The sequence below is a fragment of the Molothrus aeneus genome, chromosome 22 (assembly GCF_037042795.1).
Source record: "Molothrus aeneus isolate 106 chromosome 22, BPBGC_Maene_1.0, whole genome shotgun sequence".
Classification (NCBI taxonomy): domain Eukaryota; kingdom Metazoa; phylum Chordata; class Aves; order Passeriformes; family Icteridae; genus Molothrus; species Molothrus aeneus.
Genome location: NC_089667.1, coordinates 2,186,141 through 2,199,278, shown reverse-complemented (window position 1 = coordinate 2,199,278; position 13,138 = coordinate 2,186,141). Strand labels below are relative to the sequence as shown.

Sequence of the window (13,138 nt, the reverse complement as noted above, 5' to 3'; positions counted from 1 at the left end):
ACACATCCCAGGGGATGGAATCACATTCTAAGGCACTGCAAACACCCCAGGGGATGCAATCACATCCCAGGGCACTGCAAACATCCCAAGGGATGCAATCACACCCCGTGGCTTCCCAGCGCCCCGGCTCCGCGCACATCAAAGTCGCCCCCACCCCTCCCCGGAGCGCACAGCTGGCTGCACAGCTGGCCCTGGCTCCAGTCACTCACACCGCGGGGGCTTCTGAGCCCCGAGGCTGCCCGGGGAGCCGGCAGGGCTGGCACCAGCGGCACCGCCGCCTCCTGGGGCCGCTCCTCATTAGGGAGCGCCTGACGAGGGTGATCAGCGGCCCGCACCGCACCGAGAGCAGCCAGAGCGGGAACAGTTCAGCGTGGCGTGGGGGCTGATGCATGTTCTTCTTTTGGAGCTAAGTGGTATGATTTTGGAATATTAATAATCAGAAAAAACGTTGGGTTTAGTCTTTTTTTGCAGTGGGATGAGTCAAGGAGTAAGCCTAGCTTAATTTGAGCTCAGCCTAGGGATGTTCCCTGCATAGAAGAAGCAGTGCTTTGTTGGTGAGGCAGTGCCTGAAGTGATTTGGCACCATCTTCCTGATCCAGACCCTGGAATACCAAGTAGGGTATTGGTATACCAAGCAGGGTCTGGATGGGTCAGGCTCACAAACAAGAGAAAAGCAAGGAGAGGGGTGTGATCATTGCCCCCAGGTATTCACAGCCTTGGCCGAGCCTCTCAGGACATGGCACGGAGTGGCCACACAGATTTTACACGTTTTTATTAATAAAACGGCCGATGGTGCAGAATTGACCCAGAAAAGCGTTTGGCCAGGGCCCTTTGACCACTCCTCGCCCCTTCCTCCGCTGGGATCAAACCCACGTTGGCAGTGCCAAACCCGCGGGGCCGTGCCCAGGCCGGGCTGGGGCCGTGCCCGGCTCCCTCCCGGTGCCCCAGCTCTGTCCTCGCTCCGGGCTCGCAGGGGGCGCGTCAGAACTCCTTAAACCTGCGGGAGAGAAGCGAGGGCTCAGGGCAGGGACGGGGGCCGGGGTGGATGTGGACGCTGTGGAGATGGAGAGGGAGAACAGCTCTGCCGGGAAAGCCCAGCCCCGTCCGCAGCACCAGGAGGAGAAGCAGGCGCCAGGAGGAGATCCAGCCACTGTTTTGTCTCCGGCCAAAGCTGAAATGTCCCCAAAAATCCTACAGCGTTTGTGCCTCTTCTCTGCAAGAGACACTCCCCAAAGCCTTCAAGATGTTGCAGTATTGCCACAAACTGAGCCAGCTGCTTCCCCCAGCAGAAACCAGGCGGTGTTTGGTGCAGACACGGATGCTGTCAACCCCTAGGGCAGCTGTCACCCTCACCAGCCCCGGCAGAAGAGAGCAGAGCCTGGCAGCCCTCCACCGGCAGGCGGGGAAGGAGGTTTGGGCTGCACTTACCGCAGCACGAGGCCCAGACTATTGGTGTGTCACCTGCAAACACAAGACATAAGGGACCAAATGTTCGCAGGGGTCGGGGTGTGGCAGCCCCGCTGCCAGGACTGGCTGTGGCCCCTTCCTTTAGGTGTCACATGGGGGTGGTGGCAGCAATCAGAGCCAGGGCAGTGCTGATTTGGGGATTATTTATACACTCGCTGCAGTGATTGGCCTACAGGTCTGATTAGCCAGCCCTGTGTAATCAAGCTCAGTTGCACAGGTGGGCAAAGCCTACAAATTTAGTTGTTTCAAGTGCATTAATCAATGCCAATCGATTGGGCATCTGGGCCAGTATCTGCTAAATCAGCCAGAGAGGATGGACTGCCCAGCCACATCTTGCTCTTCCCCCTCTCTCCCACTCCCCCACCCTCCCACACTCTTCCCTGGCCATTGCAATTTGATCTTTTGATTCTCAAATCTTGATCTCGGCTCTAAATGATTGGAGCAGTGGCTATTTCTAGGCTGAGCCTGCAAAGTGAAACTCAGAATCAGAATGGATCAGGCTTGTGTTTGCATTTAATCCTCAGGCTCAAGTGAAGATACTTACACCGAGCTACTTCCCATCCATCACTGACTCTGTTAGCTGCACACTAGAGCTACAAAGACACAAGGACACTGTGTTCAGCACCCCAAGTGTTTTCTGAGGTGCAGGTGGCTAAAATCCCCCAGGTGCTGCCTTGGCTTGAGGTGGAAATGTCTCAGTGGCCCCAGGAGCGGGACACGGGGCGGGCGGCCTCGCGATGCCCGCGCGGAGATGCAGCAGCGACAGCAAGGGGTAACAAACATCCTTCTGCAGCAGCACTGACAGCCTGCCTGGGCATCCTGGCACCAGGGGCCGCGCCGGGGGGGCAGCTACGTACCCTCTCTGCCTCGCCATGGGGCCACACCAGCCACGGGCCTCCTTCACCACCACACGAGCAAGGAGCTGCAAGAGGAAGGAAGGAAGGGTGGAGGATGGCTGCAAGGCTGGGGCACTGCAGCCTCCAGCCTTGGCAGGAGTATTCCCATCACCAGCAGATCAATCCCACAGCTGGATGGGGGCACTGCAGCCTCCAGCCTTGGCAGGAGTATTCCCATCACCAGCAGATCAATCCCACAGCTGGATGGGGGCACTGCAGCCTCCAGCCTTGGCAGGAGTATTCCCATCACCAGCAGATCAATCCCACAGCTGGATGGGGGCACTGCAGCCTCCAGCCTTGGCAGGAGTATTCCCATCACCAGCAGGTCAATTCTACAGGTCTTCCCAGCAAAGGTCATATGAACTAAACCTGTGTGAGGAGGAGGTTGCTGGGAAAAGCCAAGTGAGAGCAGAGGTTTGGAGTCTGTGGGGAATAGATTTGTAAAGAGTTCTCAAAGCTTGATAGAAATTTTACACAGTCTTGTAAATTTGTATGTAAATACTGAGATAAAGTGTGTTGACTTAGGAAGGTTACGGAACAGAGATGACATTGTTGAGAGAGAGATTGAACAAGAAATAAGTTTTAATAAGTTTCAAAACATGATTTTGTAGAAGGATTAAATATTTTAGAGAATTAGAATTGTGAAAGACGTATTGTAGTAGGACTATGTGGGGAAAAATATTAGTGTTAAAAGTAATAGCGTGTATAGGTTGAAAAACATTTATAAGGTATTGTAACTGGGAAATAGGTTCATTTCTGATGGAATGGTGTTGAGGTTTTTGTGTCTCACTATTTATTGAGACTGATAACAGAATAAAATATTTTAAAACATTTCTCAGTTACCCCATCTCTGTAAAAGTTGAGAAAACTAACCAAGTGGTACCTGGTGTGAGGAAGCAATAACTCAACTATCTGTTTAAAACACCTCTCAGTTACCCCATCTCTGTAAAAGCTGAGAAAACCAAGAGCCAATACAGGCCTTTGCAGTTTGCCCTGTGCCTGGATGCCTTCTGAGAACCATCTGTGCCCTCCACCAGTGAGCAGGCAGCTAAAAGGGAGCTGTGACACCCAGGGCAGAGAAAGGAGTCCTGCAAGGAGACACCTACCAGACAAGCCAGGACATCAGCTGCTATCAGCATGTAAAACACGTTATTCCAGCCCGTGGGAGAGATCAGCCCTGCCAGCAGCGGCCCCAGGGCAGCACCTGTGGGGCACAGGAGCCACGTGAGCCCTGTCCCCACCTGAGAGGGGACAGGACCCCCAGACCCCCCAGGACACACCGACAGATCCCGTGCCGTCAATGATGGCCGTGACGGTCGAAAGGGCTTTGGCATTTCCTTTGAGAGATTCGTGGGTGCCCTGTAAGGATGGAGAGATAAAACATAAGGAGCAAAAGCAGCTTTGGGGTGCTGGCTGGCATTTCCCAGTGAGGCTGATGTCCCAGGCAGCAATTTCCATGTGTCAGACCCAGCCACGAATGGGAAGACCAAACTCAAATGCTGCCTGCAGCCAAACCCAGCAGCAGGTAGAACTTCCCAGGGGATCTGCCACCAAATATTTCCACTCTGCTTGTGCTCAGAGGGAGACACAGCAAAGCTGAAACACAGTCATGTGGCCAAGGTGAAAAAGCAACAGGAAAAACCCTTGTGTTAAGGGAGGGTGCAGAGTGCAGCACCAGTGACAGCTCTGCCCTTCTCCACTGGGCTTTGGAGGCATTGGAAAACAAAGGCAAAGTGCAAAAATCCAGCAAAATCCCTCTGGGAAAGAGAGAACAGCCTCTGGGTGCGCAGGGGCAGCGTGGCAGGGTCTGAGGTTCACCTCTTACCAAATCTGCCGACACCGCTGTCGTGATGAGCGCGTAGGGCCCATTGACCAGAGCTCCACAGATGATCAGCATCGCTGCAGGGTACCCAGGAAGAGATTAAATCTTTAGGGGCAAGGAGCAGCAGGACATTGGATCCATCATCCCCACCCCATGTGTGGACTGCTGTCCCACACATCCATCTCCTGTGCACCTCCATTTGCCCATGAGGACCTCACCCAGCAGGCAGTGAACACCCATCCAACACCACCCTCCCCCAGATTCAGCCTGGGGGCCTGGCTCAAGAGGAGGAATAAAGGCAGGTGAATCCTCAGTGTCTTCCATCACCACTTCAGCGACAGCACCAAGCTGCACCATGGAGCTCCTTACCTACGGATACACCAATGCCATTCTGACCCACATGGTTATACAGGAACAGCTGGAAAAGAGACACAAGGTGAACCAGTTATGGCTACTCCAGCTGTTTTACCAAGCGTTTTCCTTGCAGCAGTACCCTGGGAATGGGATGGAGAATGTGGGGACCTGAATTACTGCTCGTGCCAAGCACCAGCTGGGATGGGGGGCTGACTGCACCCCTGACCTCTGCATCCCACTGGCATGATGAAATACCTGGCAGCTGGCCAACAGAGGTGCTGCCACGATTTATGGCCAGGGAGGCTCTGCCACGTCCCACAGCTGCAGCCAGACATAATTTGCCCCAACGGTGCTCCCGGGGCCGTGGGTGTGACGTAGCCCCTCTGCTTCCCAGCACGTGCCAGCCCCTTCAGCAGGAGAGGCTCCCACCCCAGAGCCAGCCAGGACTGGATTGCAGCTAATTAGCCATGTTGTGGAAGCAAAGCCAGATGAGCTCTGTGCAGGTGCCTGGGAAGGACGTCCAGGCCAAGTTCCAGTGGAGCGTGAGGCCCCTGGCACGGGAGCTTTTGGGATGAAAATCAAAGAGACAAAAGCTGGACGGGCTCGGTGGGACCTCTGAGGCTTTGGGCAGAGTTATGGCAGGATGGAAAAACCTACAGGGTATTTTTAGTTGTCAAGGTCTCTGCAATCCCTCCCCAGCCCCTAGAGCTGGACATCCTTCCCAGGAACATCTGGGCACGTGAATCAATCCCAGCTCTCATCCCAGCCAGACGCGTGACCAGCTCATCCCAGAGCTTGGGAAGGGGAAGGCAGCTGTGACTCAAAGGAGCCGGAGCAGAGGAAAGCCTCGTGATGGGTTTGGAGCCCGTGTGACAGCTCACCATGGGAGCAGCCACCACCAGCATCACGCAGCACGTGGTGGCTCTGCCGCCAGTGTAGTCAGAGATGAGACCAGCGAAGATCCCCCCTACAAGGAAGAGTCCCAGGTGTCACTCACACCACCCCAAAGGCAGAGATTTGCCCTGACTCAGCCCAAAATCAATGTGATGCTCTTTCATCCCCCATCTTCTGACCAGTATGCCCCCAAGGTTAAACATAATAATATCAGAGTGAAGAGCTTTGATTTATCCCTTCCACTTCCTCCCTGCAGATGGTTTCTCAGCACTTCCTCCCACTATGGTCTCTTCCATGCTTGCAAACTGTAGGAAAAGGATTGCCTGAGCAAGCAAGACCTGAGGAAAGAGGCTGTGATGGCAATGATGGAAAGAGGCTGTGATGGTTGGCAAAACAAATGGATGCCAAAATAAAATGGAGGGGCATTTGCTGCCTGCTGAGTGCTGTGAACACTGAATAAAACTGCTGGGGGAAAGAGATGGTGTTGCCTGTGGGGAGGATCAGCCAAGGCTGGTCAAGGCCAGGATTGTCCCTAAATCATCCCTGATCCACCCCCTCCACCCCAGTGTGTTGACGAACCTAAAATACCCCCGACATCAAAGAGGGTGGACAGGTCCCCGGCTTCCTTGGCACCAAAATGAGCTGTGGGAGAGAGGAGAGGGGTGAGGAGATGCTCCCCTTGCAAGGCTCACTCTCACCTCACTGTCCCCAAAACTCACCAACGTTGACAATGTAGAGGGGCAGCCAGTACAGGAAGGTGTAGCTCACCAGCTTGGCAAAGAGCAGGCACAGGGAGAACTCCACCACGCCCTGGGAGGAGAGGAGGGGACATCAGAGAAGCCCAACCTCCTCTGGATAGTGGGGTTTTCCCATTTTCTGCCCTGTGGTTGCCCTGAGCTGCTCTGGCTTTGCTCTTTCCTCCATCCCAGCACTCACAGGTATCCGAAGTGCCCCAAAGAAGCTGATGGCTTCAGGCTCCTCAGCTGGCTCCTTGGGGCTCTTGGAGTGATCCACACTGCTCTGGCCCGAGAGGCTGAGCGGGCCCTCGTTGGAGATGACTGCTTCAGGATCCTTCTCACTGATGGTCACTCCTCCAGGATTCTCATCAGCAGCCATCTAAAATCAAGCCAAAAGCAGCAGATGTGGCTGTCATGGCTGGAGGAGGCTGAAACATTGGCTCTGCTGCTGGGGCATGACCCAGAGGATGCTCCCAGTGGAAGAGCAACAGCCATCCCCTGTGACAACTGAACATTGCTCTAATTCCTGCTGTTCCAACCTGCTGACCCAGTTGTGTCACCCAGCCCAGGACAGGCCCCTTGGGAATCGGCACCACTCACGTGATGCAGAGGTGGATTGCAGTCAACATCCTCAGGATCTGCAGGGAGAAAGAACACCCTGTGAGGAGAGCCTGGAGCAACCCCACTCCTCCTGCTGTCCCTCCAGCATCTCACAGGGGCTGGGAACCCCCAGGTCTAGGCTGCATCTCCGGGTTCCCTCTTCCCCAGTAAAAACCCAAAAGACTCCCCTGATATTTCCTAGAAAGACAGGCCCAGAGGAGTGACTGGTATGGGGGATGAGCTTGCCTGGACAACCCCAGTGATGCTGAACATCCCCATGGTGGTCAGATCCACATCCCTGCCAGCCACAGGTTAGAAATAAGTATTTGGGATTGCCAAAAATGCTTAGAGATGGGCAAGGTGGAAAATTGTATCTATTGTACTGGTTGTCTGTTGTGCCCCAGATGACAACACTCACACTCCACGAGGAAGAAGAAGCAGATGACGCCCACGACGGCGATGATGATGCCAGGCACAACAAAGGACAGGCCCCAGGCAGAGGAAACCCAGGCACCGGCGATGAGCGACCCTAAGATGTTGCCGACGGAGGTGTGCGAGTTCCAGATGCCCATGATCAAACCTCTCCTGGTGGGGACACAGCCGGGTCAGTGGCCCTGGGGTGGCTGCCAGGGTCAACAGGGACCAGGACTGGCATGGGACACAGAGGAGGAAAACTCACTTTCCTTTGCCAAACCAGTTTCCAACGCACGCCACGACAGCAGGCCAGCCTGTGGTCTGCACCAGCCCATTGCAGACCTGCAAGAAAGAGATGGGAGCATCACCCAGCAAGCACTGAGCACAGCCAAGGAGTCCTGCACTGCTTTGGGCAACTGGGCTTGAAAATAGCCACCCCTATCCAAAGCTGCTAAGAAAACACTTGGTTTGTTTGGATTTTTCCCTGCTGGGGCAGTCCTGGGGCCGTTTGCATCGCTGCCATGGCTGAACTGGGAGTGGCTGCTGTTGCCAAACCAGCTGCCCGCGCCAATCAGAGCCAGGCACACCCGGCGGTTTCGACGCCCACGCCACGCACAGCCAGGTTTTGTGGGGAGAGGAAATGCTCAGGGCTGCCCTGCTCAGAAACTGGGCCACCCCAGCCCCTGAAGGCCACTGAAAAATCTGGGATGAGGCCACGGAGGTAAAGCCTGGGCATCTGTCAGAACTCAGTGCATCCCTCCAGGTGTCCAGAGCTGCCAAGGACCCCACCGGGGAGCTCAGAGACCCTGGCACACAGCCCAGAGCACCTGGGGATTTGATTTTGACGCCTGGAGCAAGTTGCCAACTTTGTATGAGGACCTGAAAGTCACAGAAGTTTAAATAGTACAATTGTAAAATTATCACAGGGTGAAAATGTAGATTTTAGGATTTTTGGTATGGGGGTTATGGGGACAAGATGGAGGAACTTGGGCATGTCTAGCCTTTCTTCTTCTTCTTGGTCTCCATTTTCTGCAGTGATGTTGGCACTTTGGGATTGGTTTAGAGTAGAAACTCACTGTCTAACATAGGTAATGGGTATTGGAAAGTAATTGTAAATATGTTATATTTAGAATAGAAGCTCACTGTCTAACACAGGTGATGGGTATTGGGAATTAAGTGTAAATATATTTTATGTAATTTGTAGTATAAAAGGACAACACCACCTCAGGGGCAGTCAGAGTGCCTGTGGCTGCCCTGCTGAGCAGACCTCGGCTGGGCAGAAAGAAAATTTTATAGATAAGAATTACTAAACAACTTCAAGACTGAAAACTGAAGAGCTCTGACTCTTTCTTCAGATGCCCGGGCCGAAACAGAGACATCCTGCACATCTCAGGGCAGCAATCAACAACCAAAACCCGAGAGGCATCCTCCAGCACAACACACCTGCACGATGATGAAGTACCAGAGGACGTGGATGTCCCAGAAGTAGCCGAGGCCGAAGAGGGCGGTGAAGAGCCCGCTCAGCACCATCCCCCCTGACAGGTAATAGCGCAGGGGGAGGCGCTCCCCAAAAATGCCGCTGCAGAGAGAGGGGAGAGCACAACAGAAGCTGTCACGGGTGGTGCCAGCAATGGGCATCATCACACAGAGCCAGTTCCCGAATCCTGAGCGGATCCCTGGCTGCTTCCCTGTTGGCACAACCCCATCCCCATGGAAACCAGCTTCCACAGCAAACTGGTGAGTGGGAGGGAAGGCCCTGGGTACCTGATAAACATCCCGATGGCGTAGGCCACCAGGAAGGCATTATCCAGCGCCCCAAAAAGTTCCTTGTAGTTGTCCCCATCTGGAAAACAAATATTAGGGCCACCTCAGCCTGGCCTCCATTTTGTGTCCCCTCCCCGTGGCTGATGGCTTGGTCTTGTCCCTCATTCCCGAAAGCCTGGTCCCCATGGGAGCTTCTGGGGGCATGGCCAGGTGCCATCAGCACTGGGACCTGGTCCTGTCCTGGACTTCACCACCTGCTGCTGCCCTTTGGCCCAGGGGCATGGGATAGATCTTCATCACTTAATTACCTCCGGGCGCCTAATGAGCAGCTGGCTCCCTGCCAAACCCTGGCCATGACCTGGTGTTAGGGAATGGGGGCAGCCCAACTCAGCTGCCACAACTGTGGGTTTTGGGGTGCCTGGAGGGGCTCAGCCTTACCAAAGGGGGCCCAGCTGCACCATGTGGTGCTGTTGGAGTCATTGTGGGGGTTCGGGCCCAAGGCTGAGCAGTTGAGGTGCAGCTGGCTCTGCAGGGAGAGAGAGAGGGGATGAAATCAAAGTGCTGTCAGCACCCCCTCCCCATGTGCCCTCTCCAGGTTCCCTGTCCCACAGCAGGGGCGAGGCTGGAGCTCACCTTGACGATGCTGATGGGTTTTCGGGAGAGGTGGTAGCTGGTGTAGGAGAGGAAGGTCAGCACCAGAGTCAGTCCCCGATAGCTGGGGGAGGAAGGAAGCAGAGAGCTCAGGGTCTGTGGGACTGGGGACTCTTCTACTGGATTGGTGACCTGAACCAGCACAGCTGAGCTGGTCAGGAAGTGAGCAGACCCCCCCCAAAAAAGCCCAGGATGTGACCGAAAAAGATCAGCTGAGTTTTGTGGGGAACATGAAGCAGTGTTTCCACCTCCTCAAGCAGTCACATCCCACCGAAACACAGGGTGAACAAGTGTCTTCCTGGTGTCACAAGTGGAAACTGTGCTGATTCATCATCACTCCCAGGGCTAATCAAAGATAAGCTGGAAAAAAAAGCAGGGGGCAATACCAGCTCCCCTTCCTCCACCAAAAAGCCATTTCATCCCCTTTGCTTGGATTAAACACAGGGAAAGGGGGAGTCTGGGCTCAGAAAACGGGGATGCTGCACCCATCAAAGCCAACAAATAAAGCCTGGAGAATCCCAAGCAGGATCTAGCACTCTCTGGAGCAAGATGAGTATCTCTGAAGGAGATCTCCTGCCTTCAGGAAGGGTTTTATGGCAGCACAGAGGATGCAAGTAGTCAGGGGCAGCTGCAGCACACAGACATGTCACGGGGTTGCTCCAAGTTTAGAAAAAAACAACCTTTCCTTTGGCGGTTTTGGCCCATTCTGCTCCTCTTTGCAGTTTCACTTCTCCCTGGAGCTGCAGCAGTGACGGGTGTCCTGCAAATCCAGGGCAGCTCCCTGTGCTGGGGTGCCGGCTCCAAGGCTGCACTGTGGCTGAGAAACTGCTGCTTCCCACCCCAAAAAATGAATAAACCGCCCAAAATCACTGCTAGTGACTGCAGGGCTGATACAAGAGGAGCAGAGAGGCCACGGTAGGAAAGGGGAAGATAAAGTTCACACGCAGCGCCCCCCTGGGCCAGACACTCGGGTGTCGGGTTTTTTCTTTTCTTTTTTCTTTTTACCCTTCGTGTTCTGGCAGGGAAAATTCCAGCAGATGGAAAAGCAGGGGGGGTGTCTGGCAATGGGCTTCCAAAAAATCCAACTATTTCTTGAAATTAAATGGGCAGCAGTCCCATCACCTTGTCAAAAGAGAAGGCAGGAGGCAAAGTCTCTGTTTTGGCCACATCCCACTGAATTTTGAGTGTGAGGGCCTGAGACATCTGGAGGCTGGCAGGTCCTGCTGCCCATCCCGAGGTTCCCCCTCCCCAGGCCGAGTCCCTGGGCTGCAGTCAGTGTGGGCTGATCCCAGCTGGGTCCAGTGCCTGAGGGCAATGCTGGGCCCTGGGGAATGACCTCTCATCCCGTGTCAGTCCCCAGACAAGTGGTCTCCAGTCCGGTGCTGTCCCAGGGCTGGCCCCACGCTGGTCTGGGCCAGTCTCCATCCCAGTGCCAGTCCCTGTGCCCAGGGCCAGGCTCTATCCCGGTTCCACTGCCAGTCCCGGGTGGAATGACACCCCCTCCTCCCTAACCCGGGGCTATCCCTGCGCCAGGTCTGGTCCCCATGCTGGTGTCGGCTCCAATGTCCAGGGCCAGTCTCTGTTCCATTGCTGGCCCACGGAAGAGTGAGCCCCATTCCAGAGACCGTCCCTGTGCCGGTGCCGACACCCTCCCTGTCCGATGCCAGTCCCTATCCCGGTTCATCTCGATCCCGGTGACAGTCCCTATGTCCAGGACCAGTCCTGATCCCTATCAACAGCGCCAGCCCCGATCCTGGTCCCTATATCCAGAAGTGCATATATCCAGAGCCAGTCCCGCTCCCAGTGCCAGTCCCTATATCCAGGGCCAGTTCCGCTCCCGGTCCCTATATATAGAGCCATTCCCAACTCCGGTCCCTATATCCAGAGCAAGTCCTGATCCCGGTCCCTATGGCCAGGGCCAGTCCCGATCCCGCTCCCGGTCCCTATATCCAATGGCAGCCCCGCTCCCGGTGCCGGTTCCTATATCCAGAGCCAGTCCTGCTCCCGGTCCCTATGTCCAGTGCCAGCCCCGATCCCGGTCCCCATATCCCGGGCCAGCCCCGCTCCCGGTGCCGGTCCCCATATCCCGAGCCAGCCCCGCTCCCGGTGCCGGTCCCCATATCCCGGGCCAGTCCCGCTCCCGGTGCCGGTCCCCATATCCCGGGCCAGTCCCGCTCCCGGTGCCGGTCCCCATATCCCGAGCCAGCCCCGCTCCCGGTGCCGGTCCCCATATCCCGGACCAGCCCCGCTCCCGGTGCCGGTCCCCATATCCCGGACCAGCCCCGCTCCCGGTGCCGGTCCCCATATCCCGGGCCAGCCCCGCTCCCGTCCCCCCTCCCCGCTCACCGGCTGTCCCGGGGCAGGGCGCGGAGCAGGCGGACCCCGGGGGCGAGCGCTGCCCTCATGGCGGGCGGCGGCAGCGGCGGCGCTCGGGCACCCCCGGCTCCTTTTCACCGCCCCCGGGGCCGCCGCTCCCGCCCCGCCGGCCCCGGTCCCGCCCCGGCCCTGCCCGGGCACGGCCCCGGTTCCTCGGCCGCGAGGGGTGAACCGGGCTGTCCTCGCTGCCTCTAAAACAAACATCGCCTCCAAAGCCGGCTGGAACGAGGGAACGGCCGCGCTGGGCCGTGGGAGGCGGCACAGCCCCGACGGGACCGAGCAGCCCTTTTCGTATGGCCCCGGGGCTTTGGGAGCTGCCCCAGATGCTCTATTTCCAGCAGAAAAAAACCCTGGATTTAACTTTTCCACTCCCATCCCAGCAACCCCCGAAGAGGCTTCACTGCGCTGAGGGTGACTGAGCTACCCCAGACATGGTTCAGGTTATTGCCAGGAATGTCGGGAGTCCTCTCCTCCCACCCCCTGTCAAAGTATCCAATTTATCTTGGTAGGGCAGATTGAGGATGAGGAGCAGCAATCAGCCCACAGCCCCCTTGGGGATCACTCCAGAGAGGTAGGAACAGGGGTCTCCAGGGCCTGAACAAGTTCCTTGGGGAACTGCTCAGGCCCTGCAGTTCCAAGGTCTCATCTCAGCAGTTCCAAGGAACTGCCTGTCCTTAGCTGACCTAGAGCTGAAATCAGCTGCAAGAAGCCCTTTGCTTCCTTGCCCCCTCAAGGGGCAGATCCTGCCCTTTCCAAACCCACTCCAACACCCTGAATTAGGGCTGCAGTGCTGACGCAAGCAGCTGTTAATAAACAGCATTAGCCACAACAGATCCCTCAGTGAATGATTCTCCAGGGAGAACCGAGGAGCACTCCCTGGCTCTGTGCCACCTCTGGACCGGAGGTGGGTTTGCTTTGTGCCCAATGGGATGGGAACAGGGACAAGAAATGATCCGGCACGCTCGGCCACCCATCCTTCCTGCCGTGGTTAATATTGGAGAGGGCGGCCAGCAAGGAGTAAATATTAATGACAGGGTATGGAGTAACCTCTGCCCAGCACCACATTACCTCAGCACAGGCTGTTCTGGGAAAACCCATCTTGCTTCAGTCACTCCTGCAAAGGCCTGAAATTTTTTTAACTAGAAAAATGCTCCTTCCTTTCA

The 13,138-nt window shown here is 56.0% G+C and overlaps 1 protein-coding gene across 4 annotated transcripts; it reads right to left on the bottom strand.

Annotated features, from left to right (window-relative positions):
• Positions 1 to 755: 755 nt before the first annotated feature.
• SLC37A2 (solute carrier family 37 member 2) lies at positions 756 to 12,056 on the bottom strand. Of its 4 annotated transcripts, none has more exons than XM_066564464.1 (18): positions 11,946 to 12,056; positions 9,582 to 9,663; positions 9,387 to 9,474; positions 8,949 to 9,027; positions 8,628 to 8,763; positions 7,450 to 7,526; positions 7,189 to 7,355; positions 6,771 to 6,808; positions 6,370 to 6,549; positions 6,153 to 6,243; positions 6,013 to 6,075; positions 5,421 to 5,506; positions 4,555 to 4,603; positions 4,189 to 4,262; positions 3,644 to 3,722; positions 3,470 to 3,567; positions 2,325 to 2,389; positions 756 to 997 (listed from the first exon to the last, which is right to left on the bottom strand). In XM_066564464.1, the coding sequence occupies exons 1-18, from the start codon at positions 12,002 to 12,004 to the stop codon at positions 982 to 984; spliced, it is 1,527 nt and encodes a 508-aa protein (XP_066420561.1). In that variant the 5' UTR covers positions 12,005 to 12,056; the 3' UTR covers positions 756 to 981. The 4 variants fall into 4 exon arrangements, with proteins under 4 accessions (XP_066420561.1, XP_066420559.1, XP_066420558.1 ...); XM_066564462.1 differs by lacking the exon at positions 756 to 997 and adding an exon at positions 1,963 to 2,060; XM_066564461.1 differs by lacking the exon at positions 756 to 997 and having other exon boundaries at positions 1,963 to 2,389.
• Positions 12,057 to 13,138: the final 1,082 nt, after the last annotated feature.